We start from the raw sequence: 23,652 nt of genomic DNA, 5'->3' as shown, positions 1-23,652 counted from the left end.
AGAACAGACTCCAGGGAGTGGGAAGAACACTGTAATGATCTTTTCGCTCAGACCTAAATTCAAGCGTTCACTCCTGGAAGAGTCCTGCTTCACCACTCAGGAGCAAGACTCCCAGCTCGGACACCTATGACGGCTTCCGCACGGCGTGCGTGCGTGCTCAGTCTCTTCAGTCGCGTCTCTCAGTCTCTTCGCTCTGCGACCCTGTGGACTCTAGCCCGCCAGGCTCTGTCCATGGGATTTTTCTGGCAAGAGTACTGGAGTGGGTTGCCATGCCCTCCCCTCCAGGGGATCTTCTCAATCCAGGGATCGAACTGATGTCTCCTGCACTGCAGGTGGATTCTTAAGCTGAGCCACCAGGGAAGACCTGGCTTCCACACTACTTGGTGAGAATGAACCAACTGAAGGATCTACTCCTCCGCCAGTTCCGTCCTGCCCGCTGCATCAAGTAAGCCACTTTCCCTAAACCCAGAGAAAACTATCTGAAACCAGATCCAAGAGAGCATCCTTTCCTGGGCACCTAGGAACTGCTGTCTGCAGAGGAGTGCCAACAAATGCTCGCCTGCACAGAAAGGGGGCGGCTGCAGGAGCCTCGACGCTGCTTCTGGCGAGCTAGCCGGCACCAGCTCTACCTTTATGAGCCACACAAGCAAGGCAGTCCCCGTTTCTTTCTTCTGTCACGCCACAAGGCATCTGCGATCTGAGCCGACCAGAGACTGAACTCACGCCCCCTGCCCTGGAAGTGCAGACCCTTAGCACTGAAGAAGGCCCAGCCCCACTGCTCACAGGTACCATGACCGTCTACCCCGAGTCCCCTCCCCGGGCACGCCTCGGCGGCGGCGGGGCCTTACTGATGGTGGCTGTCTTGCGCTTGCGGACGGGCTTCATGATGCTGATGACGCTGCTGGGCTGCAGGGAGGGCTGCAGCCAGTAGGAGGTGTTCTCCACGTTGGCCATGTAGATGCGCAGGCTGCCGTCCTCACACAGCAGGATCATCGTCGTCCGCTGCTGCTCGTTGCAGGCCGTGTGCCTGATGGCCACCATGTCCTGGATCTAGGAGGCGGGGACAGGCCGTGTTAGTTCCCACACCTACGGAACGAAGTTCCCAAGACCTACACAGACGAGGCAGAGAAGCCACTGGCTTCACGGTCAACGGGGGGAGTGCAAAAGGCTGGCAAAGAAAAGGCGTCTAGGAGCAGATTCTTCTACAGGTCTCTTGTCAGGAGAGCTGGGAAAGGACGGGATATACACGTACAAAAACAGGGCAGGGTCACGGTCTACTCAAGCGACGGGGGAACATGGCACTCACCTTTGCTTTGGCAGGAAGAGTCTTAATCTCCTGGATGAGAAAAGTGTCTGGTTTCACCATCACCACCAGGGGCACGCCTGTAGTCTGCTGGACACAGCACACCAGGCCAGGGTGGTTCATCACCTCAGACCACTGACACAGAGCGGGAGGCGCCTTGCTACCACCGTTGGGACTGCGGACGACAGAAGTGGCCGGGCAGGGTGTCACTCACCGTCTAACAGCACTTTCGTTAGTAGTGAAGGACACCCTCACTACTACTGGACTCTCAGAGAAATATACCCACCCGAGGACTCAAATTACCCAGGAGCCCCAGTTTTAGTCTGAGCCACATGCAGTCTCACACACAATGCATGCCCCAGCGGGAGTCCTGGTTCAGGCTCTCCCCTGTCTGAGGGGATCGGTGGCCCTGCGGGCCTAAGGCTAACAAGTGCACAGGCCCACGGAGGTGCCAAAGGCTGACAACCCATTGTCCTTCTAAGAATTTCCAAGCACATCAAGCTATGAATGAATGGCATCCATTTTATTTCACCCCAAACCGGCTGATTCACAAAATAGACAGCAGAGAGAAAGTGCTGTAATGGCTTTTCGGTGGCAGAAAAGAAAAAGAGGGGAAGAAACCGTAAACCTTTTCTGCCTCCTCCTTAAATAAAACACCCTCTACCTCACATACCCCTATCTTCTGGAAGCCTGATGGCAGCCCCCGCTTCCCCAAACTGCCACCATGCCCTGTGCTCTGACGTCACGTTCTATTTACTGATCAACCCCCACCCCAACCCCAACCAGAAGGGAAACTTCAAGGGCAGCAGGAATGTCCAGGAGAAAACTCTCTCATCAAATTAAAATCGCATTTGCTACCTTGAGTACAGCTTTTCCTTCTGAGTGACAGTGGCCCCCACAAACTACCTCCAGCAGCTTGGGGGGACAAACCATGCAGACTGGCCAACCCAGCGACGCCGGATGCTGCCCAGTTTAGAGATCCCAGGCAGGGAGGGGAGAGTCCCCGGGAAGGGCGAGCTCCCCTGTTGAACAAGGGGCGCTGTGGAAGTTCAAGGGTAAGTGCTGAGCCCCACCTTTTGATGTTGATGGAGAAGAGCTGCAACACCTCCAGAGTCGTCCTGCTGACCGTGGCCGCAAACGACCTGCCTTGGCAGTAGCTGAAGAACAGCATCTGCAACACGTGCGAGTAGTAGACGGACACGCCGCCGCCTGCCACCTGGCTGTTACTGTCCTGTCACAACAGACACAACACTCGCGTTAAGTCCTCGGGCCGCCTGGGCGCTGGCGCTCACTGCGGCCGGCCGTTCATTTTGTTTGTTTTTAATGTACTCGGGTGCTTTGCTTGATTTCCGGCTGCACTGGGTCCTCAACGATACATGCAGGCTTCCTCTAACTGTGAACACGGGCTGCTCTCTAGCTGCAGTGTGAGGTCTCGCTGCAGACCACAGGCTCTGGACACTCGGGCTTCAGTAGCTGCAGCGGCAGGCTCAGTACTGCAGCTCGTGGGCTTGGCGCCCCCACGGCGTGTGAATCTTTCCAGACGGGGATCAAACCCACGCCCCCTGCACAGGCAGGTGGATTCTCAACCACTGGACCACCAGGACGCCCCTGGTCATTCACTCTAGACCGTAATTAAGGGCTCTCATTCTCTAAGCGTGAGACCCCCGTGGTAAATCCTAAAAACACTATGAGAATAAAGGAGCGTCAAGTCTAACCCTTAAGAACTAGAGCTTTGCGGTCACGTAGAAGTTAAAGGAGAGACACTAAGAGAGCCGCTGGCTGATGAGCCCCGGCCCGGGGGGAAGCGGCGCCGCGTGCCCTAACCTTCAGGTCCTCGTGGTTGACTTCCAGCACGTTGGTGACATAGAAGGGCCCCTGCTGGGCACTGCTGGCCTCCTCCATGAGCTGCGTATAGATGTACCCCGCCGAGGACATTATAACAATGATGTTCTTCCCCTCCTCGTTGAAGAGGAAGGTAACGTCTCTTATCTTTGAGCTAGGCAGGAGAAAGTAGAAGGCTGGACTCAAGGCATCCACCGACAGGTCATAAACCTGCGAGAGAAGAGAGGTCAGATGAGGGAGGTCGACCTCAGCCCCAGGCCCACACGCTCCCGGTGCGTGCAGGGAGCGGCAGGGCTGAGGGAGGGCGCTCCTCCACTCAGCACACGCCCGTCAGTGCTAGGCGCTGAGCACACAAAGATAAACAAGGTCTCTCTCCACTCTCTCTTAAGGAATGAGCAGAGGAGACACATAAACAAACGCTATACCGAGAACAGCAATGAGGAGCGGTGTTCTGAGTACAGCAGAGACTGAACCAGAATCAATTCTCTATCACCTATACACGCACAGCTCCTGCTCAGCAACAGGACAGAAAGTAACGAAACGTTAGGGTTTTTTAATTTTTCATGTCTAAAAGAAGCTGGCACACGTAATGGAGACCATGCATTCTGAATTTAAAAGCAAAACCACCGTAAGACCAGACAATCAAAGAGCTGTACCTATACCTTGACAAAGTCTGCGGTGACGATCGCTAACTCGGTCTGTGAACCAGGTAACCACACGGCTTTGATGATGAAGTTCCCTGTGGCCAACTGGGGGTGCAAAACCAAGTGATCCGAAACGGAGCCTGAGCTACTGAAGGTCAGCACGTGGCAGTCCTGGACATGGGTGGAGGAACAGAATGGTTAAAAGGCGATCTGGAAAGTAGGCTAACTCACTTCAGAGTCTGACACTGCCTTTTCTTCCCCGGCATTCCCCGCCTCCAGACAGTACTCAGACTGTCGAGTAACACATTCAGCTGTCAACACACAAAGCTTATTTCCAATAGAAGAGAAATCTGGATGACGTGGAAGAAATTCAAGAGACTTCTTTCGTGTTCCCAATGGCTTTTAAGTTCCAATCTCAACAATGAGTAAGAGAAAGTGGAGCTAAGAACAGGAGAGAAGGTCACAGTGACCTATAGCTCAACAGAACCAAACTGGATCAGGATTACCTTCAGCCCACAAACGGCCAGGTAGTCCTCTTTGCAAGGATTCCCTGTGAGGCTCAGCACAGTGAAGGGCACCGGGGCAGAAGCCAGGCGGGTCAGAGTCAGCTTCCTTTTGCTGGAATCTGCTTGCTTCAGGAGAGCTGAGAGCTGGAGGACAGTGATCTGCCAGGGAATAATTACCGATTTATTCTCAACCCTCTTCCTCTCAGAGAACACCAGCAGTAACAAAAGCTCCTTCACTAGAGCTACTGATCTGGAGGCTGTTTTTGTGAGCAAGTCTCTTCAAAAACCCAAGACCAGTATCAGCCTCTATTTTCTCTGGCTTAAAGAATGGCATGCCTTCATTTCTTCTTTCTAGAGGTGACCAAAGAAGCCAACTCCATAGTCTGTCCATAAGACACTCAACGGTCCCGTATACTACTGTCCCTTCTTGTTTTTCTACGAAAATGTTTTTGAAAGTCTGTTAGAGCTACTTTTATCTCTAGTTTCTTTTTCACTTAATGTAAAGATAAAACAAATGAAGACGCTGGAAAACAGAACAGCTTAAGACACTCTAACTTCTCCTGTTCTATAAAATTCCATAAACTTCCTTGGGTCTTCAGGAGGGCTGGGAGCGCAGGGAAGAACTAAATAAGGACCACTGAGCCCTCCTAGGAAGACTCTCCTCTCTCCACTGTGTCCTCCAGCGTGGCTAACCTGAGAAAGACTGCAAGCCACACTGTCCTAGGAAACCTCCAGTCCGTACCTTGCCTAGGGGTTTGACTCACAGAGTGGGAATTGACTCTTTAGTCTCTGTTCCAGTCATACTAGTTCTGAGTCTAATAAAGTAACTCAGGGTTCTAGCAGAAAAGCTTGTTGAGATCTGTCCCTGAAGCTTTGCTAGAATTCAGAAAAATAGACGTTTTCCTGGCGGGCCAATCTGAGTGTTGTCCCCTATGTGTTCTGCTCGGCACCTCAGACAAGCACGATCTCAAACGAGAGGGAGGGGACTGGAGGACCCACCTTGCCTTTCTCGTGGCTGACAGCCAAGTGCTGGCGGCGCCCGTGAGGGGAGGAGAGCACACACATAGCCACCCTCCTGAGCACGTGGGCGCTAATCAGCTGGCGAATGGTCTGACCCTGGTCTCCGCTGTAATTCATCCGAACGTTCTCAAAGGCACCTTCCTGGGAGCCTAACGTGGGAACCTGGCAAAGACGGACGCAGAGAGAGTAGGCAGTAGTAAGGCAAAATAGACCAAGTGGATTCATACACACACTGTTCATATGACTGAAATAATGTGCAATTTACTCACTAAAGAGCAATAGTTTCCGATTCGTAATCCATGGAGAGTTAATTCATCAAAATTACCGTCAGTGCAATAAGAACAATGCAGTAAGTGCTGCACAGAACTAAATTAACGTGAGTGCTGGGTTTTTTTAAGTGTTAACAAGCGCCTCTGTCTTTCTTTTTAGGCCAAGCCACACAGTTTGTGGGATCTCGGTTTCCCAACCGGGGATGGAACCCAGGCCCTCAACAGGGAAAGCACTGAACCCTCACCACTGGACCACCACGAATTCCAAAATGCCCTTCAAAAAATAAAATGATAATGATGATAGTGTTTTTTTTCATTGATTTACCCCAATAAAATTAAAAGTCAGCAACCTTATGGATCACCAACACCATCCCAATATTTTTCTAGCTTCATCTTTAATATCTGCAAGTCTAAAACCACTGCTCTAAAACTGTGACTGATTTTTAGGGGAGGGAGGTTGGCCACTGCAGAATCTTAGCTCCCTGACCAGGGATTAAACGCAGGCCCCCTGCAGTGGAAGCACAGAGTCCGAATGACTGGAACCTAGGGAATTCCCAACGGTGACTGATTTTCGGTAAAACGTCATAATATCTGTGTGTCTGTCTGTGTGTGTGCTACCAAGTGCCCGTGTCTCCCTGAGAAGCAGTCACCCTGTGAGATCCATCCGTGCACCTCACTCATTGTTATACTATCCTTCCAGAAGTGCGCAAGTTTCCTTTCTCCTTTAACGCTGGCTGCCCTGGATCTTCTCTGCCACACACAGGCTTTCTCCAGTTGTGAACAGGGGCTACTTCCCACTGCGGCGCTCGGGCTTCTCACCACAGGGCTTCTCCTGTTCTAGACCATGGGCTCTAGGCTTGCAGGCTTTGGTAACTGCAGCACATGGGCTTAGTAGCTCCCACATGGGGGATGGCAGTTCCCAGACCAGAGATGAAAGCCACGCTCACTGCCTCGGCAGGCGGGTTCTCACTCACTGGTCCACCAGAGAAGTCCCAGCGTCTGATTTTACACAGCTGCTTGAGAGGCCGAGCAGACCACCCCAGGAGTCCTACAGTCAGTGCCGGGCAGCAGGCGTACAGTGGACAACGCCTTAGAATGCAGCACCCACGTCACAGCAAGAACTAAAGGAAGACACCTAACAGGCTCCAAGCCCAAGAGGACAGCATCACTTCTGCATGCAATGTCAATCTCGAGGGAGAAGACACAACAAGGAGGTCTTCTATTTTACATACAGAAGACATTCCTAGCTATTAAAATTGCCCCCAAACGTCACTCCTCACCCACAGGGGTTCACAGATTTACGTGAACTGAAAAGGAGACTTATTCGCTGTTGGTCCAAGTGACCTCCGATTCCCTCCGTGAGAAGACGTACCCCACATGCTGTTTTTCACATTGGATGTCACAGGTTCTTACAGTCTAGGCTCTGAACGCCCACAGGTGACTTTCTAAGGATGCATCTTGGAGCATCGAGCGCCTCTGGCTTCCCAGCGGATGTGCTGGCTCCCGCGTGCCCCTGGCCCCGACGCTGACCACTCACCATCAGCTGGTCCGTCATCTCGACCGCCTTGTCCACTGTGTGCAGCTCCCGGAGGGCCTGCTGGGCCCGGCTGCTACTCCCCACTGCGGACGCCTGCTGGAAGTTGGTCTGAATGGCATCCATGAGGAAACTGAGCATGTCTAACACGAGAGGAGCGAAGGAGAAATTGGCCTGAGAAAAATCCAAATACACAAGTGAAAAAAAAAGAAAAAGAACGGGTCACACTCATCATCATGTTGCCAGTAGCAACCTACAGAACCCAGGACCCGGCTTCCTCACTGCAAGTGTGTGTTCCAGCCCTCACTTCACTCTGTCCGAGCGCTGGATTTGGTTCCAGTCAGCATGAGACTGGGTCACTACACCAGGGGCCCCCTGCTGATGAGCACTGCTTCCACACACCCACAGCGCAGTGAGACATCCAGAGCGCGTACAGGCATGCACCCCTCGGGAGGCTGAGACGACCCCCACCCAACAACCACCCACCGCTTTCTGTGCCCTGTGCTGCAGATGAGGGGCCTGCACCAAGAAAGGCTGCCCCGGGGCATCACACAACTAAAACCCACCTTCACACAAAGCCCCAAACACTCCTCAGCCACACACTCCCTATGACGCAGGGAGGGACCACACACACGCCTGCTATTCACGTGCTGGACATCAGCAACCTTGGAGGACAAAGCCACCACTGGTGGGGCGGGAAGGAGGGCGCCGTGCCAGGCTCCACGCTCTGCTCCCACGCTGTGCGCCACCGGAGCCCACCCAGCTCTGCGGCTCCTCCACCAGGGCCCACCTGGTTCTGCAGCTCCTCCCACCAGGGCCCACCTGGTTCTGCAGCTCCTCCCGGCAGCCCTCCACAGTGCGGCACAGGCTGCTCTTCTTGGGCTTCTCTTCGTCAGCAACCTTTCCGTCGCTGATGGTGACCTTGGCCTTGTCCGCCGGGGAGGTGCTGGTGTGGCGCACGAGACTCTCTGAAACCCTGGGTTCAGTCTGAAATGCTGACTCCTTCATGGTGGAGCTCATGCCACTGCTGGGAGTTCGCTTCACCAAAGCCTAGGGACAGGAAATGTCACAGGCCCCCACTTTCTTGTCACAAGCGCAGATGAAATACTGCCTAAGATCTCAGAGGAAAAATCTGACTCAGAGGGGAGACTGGCTAACCATTTAAAGAATATCCAAAAGCCTGAATTCTAATCTTTGTGGTATTCACCTAATAGCTAACACTTCACCCACTCCTAACGACAGGTCTTAAAATTGGGGTAGGGGTAAGGTCTTTGAAAAAACTGCAAGATCTCTAAGGATACTGCAAGTTCCAGTTCTAAGTGAAGTGTTTAGGCCATGACTATGCAACTATCATTGACAGAATCAGAACTTGGTCCTTGACCCAGGACACCATGAGGGTGACGTGGGAAGTTCCCAGTTTGGCTTACACATCTGTATCCCTAACAAGTCACCCTTTAGAGCCAAGAGAATGTCCTAATCTCTCACCAAACAGCTGCCATCTTCTTTGGCTCCACAGTCACAGAAGAAAGATCCATACTTGGCGTAGGAAATCTCATGATCCTTGTGGCACACCTTGGCACATACCGTGCACACGCCCACCCCATCGACCATTTTGCAAGTGTGACAGTGGTACCTGGAAAGAATAAGAGCCAGGCAGTGAGTCCGGAAGTCCCCAACACCAACCTGGAAAGCCCCACCAAAAAGGAAAAACTCCTCTTACCAATGCTGGTTCATGAATTCTTTCTGAGTGATGGTAAAAGTGCAGAGTTTATTGCAAAGGGAATCTTCATCCTTCAAAGATAATAAATTTTTTTTAATCAGAAATACATCCTTCCACACAGGCACCCACAAAAACACACTCTATGGAAAATAAACCACTGACTTCATAAATGACTAGGAGAAACCTATTCCAGTTGGAGAGAGCTTGCAGGCTATAAATGTGATGTAATTTCAGATAAGACCTTAAGGTTTTGTGGCTAAGAAAAAAAATAAACCTTATGCTTTCTCTACAACGCAGCTCACACCATCCCCCTGAAAAACTCTCGTCTCTGAAACTCCATTTTGGATGCAACAGCCAGTTGGAACTGCAGGACACGTGCCTCCAGATGGGAGAAGGCCCAGGCTTATTTAAGGGTCCTTCCTCTAGGAGGTAGAGTCCTACCACTTGTTCTGCAGGCCTGGAGAATCAGCCTGGCATTAATCATGAAAGCTATGAATAAGCAACAAGGACTGGGCAAAGTCCTGAAGCTCACAGGAGCTAAAAAAGAAGGCCAAAGGCCTGTTAACGTGAGCTCTGCAAGTGGCGGTCAGCCATGACTGTGGTGGTGACCTCACTTACTGAATCCTCGGCCTGGGAGTCTTCCTCTTCCACCGCCAGCTCCTCCACCCAGTCAGAGTCCACCTCGATCGCCCGCTCTTCCCCATCCACAGACAGGTGACTCGGGCCTTGCCCGTTACTCTGGCTCAGGGCATTGGTGACATCAGCCAAGTAAGACATAATATGGCAGGTGCACTCTAGGACCATCACGTGCTATAAAGAAGACCACCACACCATGAAAGGTCAGTTCTCCACATTCCATTATCATGCAAATTGTGTTTTCTCACGCTTTTTCCGATAAAGCTCAAGATCAAAGGAACAGCACAAAAAGCAGAGAAGAAAAATAACATGTTTTAATTATCTATTTCCTTAGCTCTTCGCACTACAACAGCAAGTGGCTGGCCAATAAACTGCATGGGGACTTCCCTGGGGGCCAGTGGTTTAGGATTCAGCACTTCCAATGCAAAGGATGCAGGTCTGATCTCTGGTCAGGGAACTAAGAGTCTATATGCTGCATGGGGTAACCAAAAAATTTAAAAACTTTAAAAATTAAAGAAACTGTACTGAATCAGTATGATTCATCCTTTAAGCACAACTTTAAAGACATCCTTTAAAGACAACTCTTTAAAAAATCATAAAATAGGGCTTCCCTGGTGGTTCAGTGGTAAAGAATCCACCTGCCAACACAACAGACGTGGGTTTGATCCCTGATCCAGGAAGATCCCACAAGCCACGGGGCAATGAAGCCCATGGGCCACAACTACTGAGCCTGCGCTCTAGAGCCTGGGAGCTGCAGTTACTGAAGAGCTCGAGCCCTGGGGCCCAGGTTCCACAACAAGAGAGCCCAACGGCACTAGAGCACAGCCCCTGCTCGCAGTGACGAGAGAACGCCCAAGCAGCTGCAAGGGCCCAGCACAGCGAAATAAATGTGTATATATTTAAAAACCTTAGAAAATGAAGTACAGTGTAAACCAGGAAAATAAAGTTGAGATAGACACAAAAATCACTCAAGAAAAAACTAGAGTGATACAGAGAACAGAGTGGTGGTACCAGAGGCAGGGGGTAGGAGGGTGATTCAGTGAAGTGGGTGATGTGAGTCAAAAGATACAAACTTCCACTTATAAAATAAGTAAGCCATGGAGATGAAATGTCAAGCATGGTGACCAGAGTTAATACTAATGTATGCACATCTGAAAGTCGCCAAGAGAGCAGGTCTTAAAAGTCCTCATTACAAGAAAAAAAACTTAACTATGTATGGTGATGGATATTAACTAGACTGTGATCATTTTGCAATACAGACAAATGTCAGATCACTATGCTGTAAACCTGAAACTAATATCTGTGTCAATTATACCTCAAGAAAAAAGATAAAAAGATTGTATTAAAGTATGAGTAACCTCTCATTGGCTTTTTTCCCTGCCATAATCATTTTTTTAACCATTAGTGAAAAACATTTAAATTAGCGACAATGACGGGCTCGCAGGTTGGGTAGAGGGAGAAAATGTTCAAATGCAAGATTTCTGCCAGTTGCCACCCTTTTTCTCAGCACAGTGGCCTGAACCTCCAAATAACATAAACGATTCTAGCATCTGGACTGGCGCTGAGGAAGTAAACGGGAACCTGTGTCTGACACTCAGAGCACACAATCCCAATGCAGGAGCAGCAGACAATTTCCCAGAGAATACCAATAGCTAAACACAGCAGTAATTCACTGTTTTCAGAAGGATTCTGTTGGATGTCTGTTTCGCAGAACATTTCCTCCAGACCACTTCTTGCCCCCAGGAAGAGGCCTGTGGGCGTGCACTTGGTGATGACACGCTTCGAGGTCTTTGAGATCCTAGGCCTTCCCCTCTGCAGGGGAGCCAGGGACAGAAACCAACAGGAAAGGGACTTCCCTCCACCCGGCCACCAAGACAGGACCCATCGCTCCCCTCACTCTCCTTACCTTTCCGTGCATTACATTGGCATTCAGTTTTTCAACCACATTCTTCTGTGACAGATATTTCTTGCTGTCAAATAAAAAAGGGGGGGGATGGGACACAAAATCATCTAAGGAACCAAAGAAGGGAAGCATTTCCATGTATCTTGCATCAATTTGTAGACAAAGTGAACAAAAGGCATTCTTTGGAAATTATGTGGGTCATCAGTGATTAAGGGGTTCTGTTCCTATCAGAGATAGTTGGTAGACTTTCCCAAGACTTGTCCTAGGAATAATGAACAAGAAACTCTACTAATAAAAGAGTAGAGATTAAATCCAAACTGAACTTGAACTGACTGAATCTACAGTGAATAATCCCAATAAAAAGACAGAGCTTCAAGTTTCTTTTAAACTTACTCTGAGCTACAAAAAAATAGCCTGCAATTAATTATCCCCCTTAAGAGCAATGGTGTAAACTACAGATGCGATCCTCCCATTTCATCCTCTTACCATCTACTCAGCCAGTCCACAGCAGCATTATGAAGCTGAAGATGGCCAGCACCTTGACCTGCACCGGCCAGGGTGGCCATGACAACCATGAGTTCAGGGAAACCGGTCCCATCACCGTTGGCCAGCATCTCTGTTGCCATGGGGATCAAGGTGCCCAAAAGCACAGCACACACACCTTCCCCAACTTGACTGGTAGAAAAGAAACATCACACTGGTAAATATTCAGTAAGAATCAGCAGTATTAAATTTGTAAGAATTCAGAATTTCTAAGAGGCGTTTAAAATTAAACATTAAATGCATGATCATACACACTAAGCCAAGTTGTGCACTTGGACTACTAGACCATAAAACGATCACACGTGTTACAACTGACAGACGAAGCCACTGCAAAAGTTTTTTCAGGGGAAAAATCAAGGAGATATGCTAGATTCCTTAAGTCTACTGAGAGGGAGCTACGGGATCGCTGCAAATGCTTCAGGACTGAGGCTGAAGGAAACACAGCTGCAAACGCTCTTGCCCTGTTGCTGGGGCTGTCGGAACGCGTGATATGAACACAGGTGCTCTACCTGTTTTCCCGAACAATGTAGGTGGTCAGCAACTGCAGCAGCTGCCTGTTCTCTTGGATCACGTCCAGCTGATCGGAATCTTTGGGGGGCGATGCAGTCATGCGGGTGAGCCATGCCTGGAGACGCGCAGGCTCCACGCAAGCCAGCTGGGCCAGGGAGCCGCAGAGATGCAGAAGGCTTGGGTTAGGGCTCTTCTCAGCTGGGGACAGAGCGAGAGGCGACGGTCAGTGAAGGAGGGCGAGGGGAGGCAAGAGGCCCAGACCATGAGCCAGGGAAGGGGGAAAGGCTCCAAGCAAGCCTTCGACTTCCTTCCAAACTTTCTCTGAGGAATTCTCTCCACTTGTTAGCATTCCTCTGCTGTAGTTACACTCGGGAAGAAGATAGGCACAGTCATTAACTGGACATCAAAGTTCCCCTAAGAAGATTATTAAAAGCTGTCACTCACTCAGCTGGAAGAGTTTGGTGAAGAATTTCAAAACTCGGTTACAGAATTTAGCAGAGAGGTTCTCATTGGCTGTTGCCATCATGATCTGCACGAGTTCTCCACTGAAAGGCAGGAGGGGACAAAAATCGAAGAATCATGTTAAGTGTCACATAAAAAGCGTCCTTTTCTATTTCCTCACAATCTCATCCCCTCTAGGAGAACGGATCACCTGTGAGTCAACAATGCCAGTGAATCAAAACCAACCCCCTTCACCAATAACCTCAAGGCGCCAGCAGTTAACCAGTCCTCCTGGAAGTACAAACATCTAAGCAAGCTTTTGTATTTCCTGAGAGAACAACCAGGTCAACACAGTCCTTGCTTCTGGAAGGCATTCAGAAATCCGCACTGAGGAGAACGCAACATAGCTCACCTGTCAGAGAAAAAGTCCTCCATAGCTTTCCGAGCCTGGCTACTTTCCAGTTGCTTTTCCAAATACTGGAGACATTCCTCTAAGATGGATTCATCAAGTCCACTGAAAATCCAAAAGAAAAATCAACTATAGAAACAAGGGCTGTTTCGAAGTCCTAATACTACCTTTAACAATTCAGAAGTCTACGGCTTTCCCTGGTGGCTTAGTGATAAAGAACCTGCCTGCCGATGCAGGGGACACGGGTTCAATCCCTGGTCCGGGAAGACCCCACCTGCCACGGGACAACTCAGCCCATGAGCAACAACCATTGAGCTTGTGCTCTGGAGCCCAGCAGCTGCGACTCCTAAGCCCACAGGCCGCAAGTGCTGAAGCCCGAGCACCCTGGATCCTGTGCCCCAACAGGAGAAGCCGCCACACGGAGGAGCCCACGCACCACAAGCAGGGAGCAGCCCTGCCCCCGCAACCAGAGAAGTCCACGCAGCGGTGAAGACCCAGCAGAGCCGAAAATACAGTTTTAAAATGTATTTTTAAAAACCCAATTTTAAACTATTAAAAAAAAGTCCTAAGTCTATTTACGGCTACACCTTGAGGGCAATATTTAGTTTTGTTTTGTCAAAGCTTGGCATAAACCCTGGCATACAGTTCAGTTCAGTTGCTCAGTCGTGTCCAATTCTTTGCGACCCCATGAACCGCAGCACGCCAGGCCTCCCTGTCCATCACCAACTCCCGGAGTTCACTCAAACTCAGGTCCATCGAGTAGGTGATGGCATCCAGCCATCTCATCCTCTGTCGTCCCCTTCTCCTCCTGCCCCCAATCCCTCCCAGCATCAGAGTCTTTTCCAATGAGTCAACTCTTCGCATGAGGTGGCCAAAGTACTGGAGTTTCAGCTTTAGCATCATTCCTTCCAAAGAAATCCCAGGGCTGATCTCCTTCAGAATGGACTGGTTGGATCTCCTTGCAGTCCAAGGGATTCTCAAGGGTCTTCTCCAACACCACAGTTCAAAAGCATCAATTCTTCGGCGCTCAGCCTTCTTCATAGTCCAACTCTCACATCCATACATGACTACTGGAAAAACCATAGCCTTGACTAGACGGACCTTTGTTGACAAAGTAGTCTCTGCTTTTGAATATGCTATCTAGGTTGGTCATAACTTTCCTTCCAAGGAGTAAGCATACAGCAGGTGCTAAATAAATGAGGAATTAAAACTGCAATAAAACAAAAAATTCCTAAAATCTAAAATAAGTGATGTAGTCAGTAGCTAAGAGTTCAAAGAAGCAGAGCTGTTATCTCAAACTATCAGGAAGAGGAGGGAAAGGAGGGGAGGACTGGAGGTGGAGAGAGGGCGTAAAGGAAGTGCGACGTGCAGGCATGCTACGTCACTTTTCTCTGCGAGCCCATGGGCTGCAGCCCGCTGGGCTCCTCTGTCCAGGGGATTCTCCAGGCAAGAGCACTGGAGTGGGTTGCCATGTCCTCCTCCAGGGGATCTTCCTGACCCAGGGATCGAATCCACATCTCCTGCCTTGGCAGGCGGGGAGGGGTGACAAAAGAGAAGTGGGGAGAGAGAAAAAAAAACAGTCCCTCACGAAAACCTGGACTGCTGGACAAGAAGAAGGCGGGAAATCACAATTCCTGGCACCCTTCATCTTTATAGTTCTCAGTGGGATAAAACTAACTTACTCAACTGCTCTTTTAAGACTCGCCTACATCAACATGGCCAGCATGGTCAAACAACGCAATGAGATCACCTTTACGCCACAGAACACCTATCTCACACGCACAGTCACAAAAATGTTAGAAACTGCATCAAGCTCCTTTGCAGACAGTACCACATCCAGGACAGCACGCTCATCCCTAAGAATGAATCACAGAAGAGGATTCCAAACAAGTCTTCCTATGTGTCCTCAAGAATGCAAGACGCACACAAGCACAGAACTTTCTGTTAAAAAGCACAACAGGGACCTCGCTGGTGGCCCCGGGGTAAGGAGGCACCTGCCAACGCAGGGGGCACGTGCTCAGTCCCTGGTCTGGGCACTAAGGTCCCACATCCCTCGGGCCAACTAAGCCTGAGAGACACAGCTCCTGAAATCCCCGCGCTCCACAGCGAGACGTCACCGCAACAGAAGTCCTCACACCAAAGCCCATGCGCAGCAGCGAAGACCCAGTGCAACCAGCAGAACCAGAATTAAATTTTTAAAAAGGCACAATCGTAGGCTGTTAATGAATGAGAGAGAAGCGAGTGCTGGTGTATCTCACTGAGAGCAGCAGGCGGTCACAGGAAGCGGACGCTGCTCCCCAGGCGGGCTCACCTATTGGGATCCGCGTGGTTGGCCAGAATGTTGTAGCAGCCAGTGATGAGCTTCTCATACACACGAGCCAAGAACTCATCAGACTCCGCGGGGCCCAGGACACGCTCCAGGGAGTTGCTACTGATCTCAGCCACACTCTCAGTGCTCGACTCCAGAAGAAGGGGGAGCAGTGTCCGGATTACCTGTGGCGGGTTCATCTCATCGGACCAACTTCAGCAAAGAAAACAGAATCAAATCAGTGAATATACTCCTCTGAACAGCTGCAAGGGGCGGAGAGGGCAAGCCAATCATGTATTGGGAAGGGCTTTTTTCCTTGGACAGTTGTTTTTCAAACAGGCACAGTCATGCAACTTCAAGGTCTCCTTTCTCATCACTGTATCAGAAGTTAAAATCATTTCCATTTGCAAAATCAACTTATTAAAATGTTAAATTAATTACATAAGATGTATTCTGTAATATTCAGAAAAGAAAATTTACTGCAACCTAAGCTAGTAACCCTCTAAGACAACCTTTCTAGAAGAACTGGCAGGAATCTGGATCACTTTTAAGGCAATGAGATACAGGACTTTACTCGTGATCTATGTACCGGAAGCCTGCCCTAGTCCCCACGGCGGCAGTATCTAAGTTCCACATGAACCTGGAGAAGCATGACTTCAAATACGTCACCGTCATCTGGAAACTTAAACCCAGAGCACCTCCACGTCACAATATGATTTAAAGCCAGCGTGCTTTTTCTGAAACACACTACACATAAAGAGGGGGAGGTCCTCTGGAGCCCTCCACATCTACGTTCAAAACCCTTCCACGGAGACACTCACACTCTAAAGCCCAGGCGCTCTCTGCTGCAGAAGCAGGCACAAGCAGCACTATCCTGCAGTTAACCTAACTCTCACCGTCTTCCTGCGGCTATGACAGAGCACAGGCCTGGAGAGCATGCAGGGCTATGCAGCTGGTACTCACACGATGAGGTCTCCAGTCAGCCTGACCAGGGAGAGGAGCGTGTGCTTCAGGGACGCAGCCAGGGGCAGACTCTGGCCACAGAGCGTCCCCAGGTGGGCAGCCTGCACAGCACTGATGTAGCTCTCGGAAGGGACGGTGTCATTGGCGAAGGCGTTGCGCTGCAAGGAGGCAAAGCAGACATAAATGGAGAGACCACCCGTCTCCAGATGCTTACACGAGCAAAGAGAAAATCCAAGGCCCCACTGGGGTTCATAGACTAGGACTCTATTCAGTATACACTGAGTCACCCCGGGAAGGAGAGTGGAGTGGAGTGAAGGAAGCAGTTAGCAAATTTTAGTTAGTACAAGTTGAGTTAAAATCTTAAACCACTGGCGGCTCAGCGGCTTAGTGTCTGCCTCGCGGTACAGCGCACACTGGTTCGACCCCTAGTCCAGGAGGGCCCCACACGCCCTGGAGCAGCTCGGCCCGTGCGGTGCCACTACTGAGCCTGTGCTCGAGGGCCTGGGAACCCCAGCTCCTGAGGCCCGCGTGCCCTAGAGCCCGCTCCATCACTCCATCAAAGTGACCGCAATGAGGAGTCTGCGCGCCGCAACAAAGGGCCGTCCCCCTCGCTGCAACTAGAAGGAAGCCCACACAGCAAGGGGCAGCCGGCACGGCCACAAGGAGATAAGGTCTTTTAAACAGAAAAGTTAAAGTTGAGCTAAAATTTAGTTACTACAAAGTTTAAGACACCCAATACCACTTGTCAAATAATTAGGATATATTATATTTAATATTAAAACTATGCTTGTTTGCCTCTAATAACTGGGAAAGATCAGGATTTCACAATGTATCTGGTTCCCCATTACAAATATCTTAATTATCCTTGCACTACAGCTCCGGGTGATGTAAATAAAGGTCACAATTACAAAGCAAGGATAATAAGATTATAACACTTGTTTTTCCCAAGAACTGTAATAAGACAATAATCTGTTAACAGAGGTTAACCTGAGGGCAGCACACAGGAAGATCAAGGGAACTGACAGAAGACACAACAGTCTTCTGAAAGCCTAGAGAACTTAAATGCTACCCCATAAAATGATGACAGAAGGAGCAGGTTCTTGACATATAACCTAAAAGGGAAAGGAAACAGTTAACATTTACTGACAATTCACGTGCCAGAGAATGTGCTAGGCACTTTATATTTAATATCCTTGATCTTCACCTCCCAGTATTTAACAGATGAAGAACCTGAAGGTCCTAGCAGTTGACCCTCGAATACCACAGGGGTTGGGGTGTTGACCGTCCATGCAGTCAAAAATCCATGTATAACGTTCCAGTCAGCCCTCCATACGTGCAGTTCCACATCCGTGGATTCAACCACCCACAGATCATTCAGTACTGCAGCCCAGACGTAGTGAAAACAACAGTGTGTACATGGGCACACGCCGTTCACAGCCCGGTACTGCTCAAGACTCCACTGTGATGAAGTGGTTATCCTATAACACAATAACATACTTCTTATTCTTGGCAAAATGATCACGAGTAGCATTTGGGTAATTCAAGGACTTGACTACGGGTTCAGCCACAGAAAATACTGCAGCAGGTTAAGATCTCCTGGCAGCCAGTTAAGCCTAAAGAATACGAACAGAACACAGAAACCAAACAGGGCTCCGAAGTTCTACTCCCGGGCAGATGGACACTCACCCAGGACCCAATGTTGGGAAACTCGTTGGTGCTGATGTTGTTCCAGGATTCACACACAGTCTGAACTGATGATGGTAGATTCTGAACCAGCGTTGGACCTGGAGGCAACAGAAAGGACAAGGAATCACCACAAGAGAGAGAGAGAGAGAACACCACACAGCATTTTAAAAGCCAACCCCAATGCAGAGAGAAACACACTACAGCCCAGGTTGTCAAAATAATTAGTAAGAGAGCTTAGAAGCATATTTGAATAGCAGCACCATGTCCAAGAAACTACTAACTGCTTAACAACTAACGATCTCAATTATAAGATTTTCACTCCCCATCATATTCACTTTCTAACCTTGCGAGTAAAGAAGACAACTGAAAAAAGATGCAAAGGGACAGCAAGTCACTGCAAGTCACTATTCAACATCTAGACCCTCTACGGACAGGCAGCACTTCCATCTCTTTTCTCCGAAACAGATATTGAGGGCAGGGAACATTAATGCACATCAAGAACAGTAGTCAACGAAGTAATGAAATTAAATTTCTACAAGTGAGACTATCTGAACATTAAAAGGGTACTTAAACCGTGAAATGCAGGAATATACAAATGCCTGTACATTTTAAAGGATAACTATTACACTTAACGCCAATCCCGCTCAAGTCCTTCTGATTTCCCATCCCAAATTTCTACCAGACCATTCCTAACACAAGGAAGAAGTTTTCCCAAGCATGAAGCAGTAGCTCAATAGTCTTCCTAATCTCTATAAATGGAAAGGAGAACAAAGATCTTTCCAACAGTCAAAGAGCTTAACACCTTGGAACCAACTAATCTTGGCTTGGATTCCAGCTCTGCCACTTGCAAAATGTAGGATATGGGCAAATAACCTAAGTCTCAGTTTCCTAATGAGTAATGGAGGATGATGATAAAACTTACCTCACAGGATTACTGCAAAGATCAGAACAGATAAACCTATGTCAGTGCTCGACACACAGGAAGATCCCAATAAATGGTAGATGCAGTCAACAGGCAGCAAGGGAGAAACAGCACTGCCAGCCACAGCGGTCTGCAGTCTTATTCAGAAGCTCGCTCACTTACCCAGAGTGTTCGCCTTGCACCTACTAGAGCCAATGGCCAAAACAGCAGCAAAGCCGTGCAACTTCTCCTGGGAAGGCTTTTCAGTGGATCCCTCCTCATTAAAGTTCTGTAGCAAATAGGCTCTGGAGAAAAAAAGAAGGAACTATGTCAAAGCTGAAGGAACCTAGTGACATTCTGGTTAGGGAAAAAAAGCAACCCCAGGCAAATGGAAGACCTGCAGCTCCGTTTCCTGATCCTCTAAGTGCAGCTGCCAGTGCCTGCCCCTTTGGGTCTCCTAAGAATGCCAAAGGGTAATTACTTCCCAAAGAACATGCCATCCTTGGAAATGCTCACAAAACATTATCTACCCTACTTGTCCTGGCCTCAGGCACTGTACATATCACAGGCTCTGAGAAGTATTATTTTTTCTTAAACAAACAAACAACACTTCCCAAAGTTATCTGCCCGGGAACGTGTAATATCAGGAATGGGCCGATTACAGCCTAGACACTCTCAAAGGCCAGTGACTCACAGCGTTGCTAACTGCTGAACCCACCACGCCCGAAAACCTAACTGGCCCATAGTGCGCACGCATTGCTGCTACTCAAGTTTACTGCTCACATCCGTCCAAAAATTTTGCCTCAAGCAACAGTCTTCTGTCTACTGCAAGGCATTCACACTAAAAGACACGTTAAGTTTTACAAAGATCCAAGTCCCTTTCAGCAACAACGTCCCATAAAACAGGAACTGAAGAGTGAAATCCTCCAGGGACCAGAAAAAGTAAGCGAGCGCAAAGGGGCCGGGTCAGAACAGCAGAGGAGGAGCCAGTCCTCAGCAGCGGCGTGCTCCATCACACGGAGACAGGCAGTTTTGCCAGTCCTTCCAATGGAAGAAAAGCCAGACGTCTTGTGAATGGAGAATAAACTACCGATTTTTATGCACTGAAAGTGAATTCTAAAATATTTAAACACTACGCAAAACAAACAAAGGAAGTCCACAGGGTGTGCAATTTGCAATGTTTATTATAGAAGGACTGGGTTTCAAAATACTCTCTAACTCATTAAGAAAAGGTTTTTCTCAAGATTTCAAAGTCCCTGGTGGTCTAGTGGTTAAGAATCTGCCTGGCAATGCAAGAGACGAGGGTTTGATCCCTGGTCAGGGAACTAAGACCCCACGTGGCAAAGGGCAACTAAGCCCTGCACCACAACCAGAGAGCCCACACGCTGCAAGTGGGGAGCCCGCAGGCTGCAGCAAAAGACCCCCCATGACACAGGACGACCCCGAGGGCTGCAACTAAGACCCGACCCGACCCAGCCAAACAGATAAATAGTAAGAAAATGTCTTCTCTGCCTATGTCCCGTGAGGTTTAAAGAGCTTCACCTCAGTGAATAACGGGAAATATAGTGTTTGGAAAAACTGCATTACCTCTCTGCACCATACAAGAAAAATGCTAGAAAATATTTACACAGGAAAGTAAACCACCCAAGCATTTACTTTCCCCATCTCCGACATCTCTGGGCAGATGGCCCGCCCACCTGGTGAAAGAGGCGTAGGTGTCAATGAGCTGCAGCGTGGCGGGCAGCAGGTTCTTGGTGACCTCAGAGGACTTCTGCGGGTCGGTCTCGGCGGCCACCTTAGAGAAGTGCTCGTCCAGAGAGACCTGGACCTTGGAGACAGCAGCGTCCAGGGTGTAGATGGACTGCAGGCTGGGAATTTCATGCAGCTGCAAGATGGTGGTACAGTCGATGCTACAGAAGGACGAGATCTTTAAAAGATACCCAAGATCTTAGTTAGTTGTGGCAAAAAAAAACCCTGCAGCATAAGCCAAGTTCTGTCGTTACGGACCCCAAACTCACATACCTGTCGGGCAAAGTACTCCTCTACAATGTCAACGTCATATTTCACGGAGCTGCACTTGCTAGATGCCAGTTCTAGGAGAGAACCAGCATGTTCAGCCTTCATTCCCTGTTTGATAAGGTGGTCCTATTTACAGCAAGAAAAAAGTGTTCAGGAGAGCAAAACAGGCAGGGTCTGAGGCGTCCCCCTCAGCCTTAAACTTAAATTAAGTTTCCCGAATTAGACCCTGCTGACTGACTACCCCACAGCAGCAGGCTCAGCGGTACCTTTATCCAGTTGACATAGGAACTGATCCGGAGGCGGGACGACCACCGCAGGGTGTGCAGGATGTCACATTCACTCATCTCTGGCGAGTTCATGGCCAACTGGTTCATGTAAGTTTTCGATGGTGGCAAAATGCCCAGGATCCTCCACAGTATCAAGAAGTAATATTGAAGGGCACAGGCTTCCTACAAGAAGCAAAAACAGCAATCTCAGAGGCAGGAGCTTTTGGTACTGCCTCAAGATCTCCCATGGAGATCCCATGGATGGAGGAGCCTGGTAGGCTACAGTCCACGGGGTTGCAAAGATGCGGACACCACTAAGCGACTTTACTCTTTCAAGATCTCCCTAACAATAAAAACTGATCCAAATATCAATATAATTTTTAAAGCAGAACAGGGTGCAGTCCCAATTTTCAACTGAGATTTGGCTCTTAAGTCAGCTCACTGGGTCTTCCCAGGGAATATACCCAAAGCAGAAAAGGGTAAAACACACTTTTTACATACATATAAAATCTGTCCCACATTCTGTACATTTCACAGGCCAAGTAAGCAATTCTCAGTCCCTGGCTCCCCAGTAATTTACCAAGTGACTGAAAGAGAGCAAGACACTGCCTTCAGCAGGCCCTTTCTGTGGTCTTAACTGCTGTTATGAATCCTACAGGTACGAGACACATTCATGGGGCCACTTCCAATATCATATATCAACCAGCACTCAGGCGGTACATCAGGAGATAAGAACTGAGGTGACCCTTCCTCTCAAAGTCACATTCCTCTCAATGTTAACCAAAAAGAAAAGCCAAAAAGGCTGACTAGATCCCAGAAGGAAATTCCTGGTAGACTGCTCCCCAATAGTCAGACACATGCCAAACCCTTCATAATTAGCCCAGGCTGCCATGGTCTTACCAGGGCTGTTACATTCTTGTTTTCCTTCCTCCTGACTGTATCAAGCTGGGACCCAGCTGCCAGCAGGGACGTCAATGCAGTGTACAGCTCATCATACTTGACGAGCTTGGAGAAGAGGACATCACAGGCCTAATATCAAGACAGACAATCGTTTTCTCTTATTTTGTGAAATATTTTTTCCTACTACCCATACACTACCACTTAACCTCAGGACTGACAAACAGCTTGTTCCAAACAGTTATTGATGTCTCACTGCAGCTAGAGTCCCCCTCATGGACCAACTCAGCTTATGGATTATATTGTGAGCACACAAGTGCAGGCATTAGACTGAAACAACTATTTTGTCCATTAAAATAGCTGCCTGTGAAAACGCTAACACAGATAGCTTTAGAAATAATCTGTCAGAGATGTCAATTGCCAGGAAGGACATCCCCTACTGCCAAATTGGAGCCCAGCAAATAAATCTCAAAACATTTTCCTTTTAGAAAAAGCTCAAATCCTAATACAGACTAAATTCACTCCTTACAGAAAGTTACATCATTCCCTTTCCTCCTAATAGCCTGATTTTGGTGGACACCACCTAACCCACATGCAAAATGGGATTTTTAAATTCTGGGTACCACAGAATCAAGTCGGTTCAAATCATCCTCTGAGGCTTCTGGGGACAGGACACAGTAGAATCTGGGTTGCGGGACGGCATCTGAAAAGCAATGTGCTTACTGAAAGAACGGTTCCACTCTCAAGTCAAACAAGTACGAAAAGCAAAAAGACACTTTGGACCAGGGTTTCCCACGCTTGGCATGACCCACTGACACTCTGGGCCAGAGGACTCTCTGCTGAGGGGAACTACCCTCTGCACAACACGATGCTGAGCACCATCCCGGCTCCCATCCCCCGATGGCCAGCAGCGGCCTCCCAGCTGTGACAACCAAATACGTCTCCCCCAGTTGACAACTTCTGTTCCAGGAGTTAACTTCCGTTCTATGATCATCACACGAATCGACAGAACTATCATGAGACTGGTAGTCTTAAATGCTGCCTCCCCGTATCAAAGGGGCCAACCACTAAGAGACCCCAGAGACGATAACTCAGTTAGGGCTTGATGAGCACGTCCACCAAATACACTTTACATTTAATGACCCTCAGATGCAGCAAACACGTGCAATGCGCGTGAGAGGAGCCTTATTAAAAGCATGGACCACTGCCATGTGCGAAACACTGGGGAGAAACCACAGCTCCCGCTGTCTGAAGACCATGACCCAAAGAAACCAGCCTCTCGGTGAGAACCATGTCCCTAAGAGAAATCTGAACGCTGTCACCCAGAGTGGC

General features: G+C 49.0%; 1 protein-coding gene across 5 annotated transcripts in view; it reads right to left on the bottom strand.

Annotated features, from left to right (window-relative positions):
* Window positions 1-23,652, bottom strand: part of UBR4 (ubiquitin protein ligase E3 component n-recognin 4) — a 137,398-nt gene that overhangs the window by 75,561 nt on the left and 38,185 nt on the right. For all 5 annotated transcript variants that reach the window (XM_059893321.1, XM_059893328.1, XM_059893325.1 and 2 more), the window contains exons 21-46: window positions 22,944-23,023; window positions 22,324-22,452; window positions 21,424-21,606; window positions 21,161-21,283; window positions 20,836-21,065; window positions 19,322-19,443; window positions 18,238-18,335; window positions 16,552-16,709; window positions 15,592-15,801; window positions 13,284-13,385; window positions 12,875-12,975; window positions 12,430-12,628; window positions 11,864-12,052; window positions 11,381-11,444; window positions 9,457-9,648; window positions 8,839-8,909; window positions 8,604-8,751; window positions 7,941-8,168; window positions 7,122-7,292; window positions 5,295-5,477; window positions 4,296-4,454; window positions 3,808-3,960; window positions 3,128-3,355; window positions 2,377-2,534; window positions 1,307-1,478; window positions 849-1,050 (exon numbers count right to left, since the gene is read on the bottom strand). In XM_059893321.1, coding sequence (XP_059749304.1) covers window positions 849-1,050; window positions 1,307-1,478; window positions 2,377-2,534; window positions 3,128-3,355; window positions 3,808-3,960; window positions 4,296-4,454; window positions 5,295-5,477; window positions 7,122-7,292; window positions 7,941-8,168; window positions 8,604-8,751; window positions 8,839-8,909; window positions 9,457-9,648; window positions 11,381-11,444; window positions 11,864-12,052; window positions 12,430-12,628; window positions 12,875-12,975; window positions 13,284-13,385; window positions 15,592-15,801; window positions 16,552-16,709; window positions 18,238-18,335; window positions 19,322-19,443; window positions 20,836-21,065; window positions 21,161-21,283; window positions 21,424-21,606; window positions 22,324-22,452; window positions 22,944-23,023 — 4,053 coding nt within the window. The remainder of the gene's footprint in view (window positions 1-848; window positions 1,051-1,306; window positions 1,479-2,376; window positions 2,535-3,127; window positions 3,356-3,807; window positions 3,961-4,295; window positions 4,455-5,294; window positions 5,478-7,121; window positions 7,293-7,940; window positions 8,169-8,603; window positions 8,752-8,838; window positions 8,910-9,456; window positions 9,649-11,380; window positions 11,445-11,863; window positions 12,053-12,429; window positions 12,629-12,874; window positions 12,976-13,283; window positions 13,386-15,591; window positions 15,802-16,551; window positions 16,710-18,237; window positions 18,336-19,321; window positions 19,444-20,835; window positions 21,066-21,160; window positions 21,284-21,423; window positions 21,607-22,323; window positions 22,453-22,943; window positions 23,024-23,652) is intronic.

This window comes from Bos taurus, chromosome 2 (genome assembly GCF_002263795.3).
Source record: "Bos taurus isolate L1 Dominette 01449 registration number 42190680 breed Hereford chromosome 2, ARS-UCD2.0, whole genome shotgun sequence".
NCBI classification, from domain to species: Eukaryota; Metazoa; Chordata; class Mammalia; order Artiodactyla; family Bovidae; genus Bos; species Bos taurus.
Note: the sequence above shows the minus strand (reverse complement) of the source record. Positions and strands in the feature narration are given on the sequence as shown.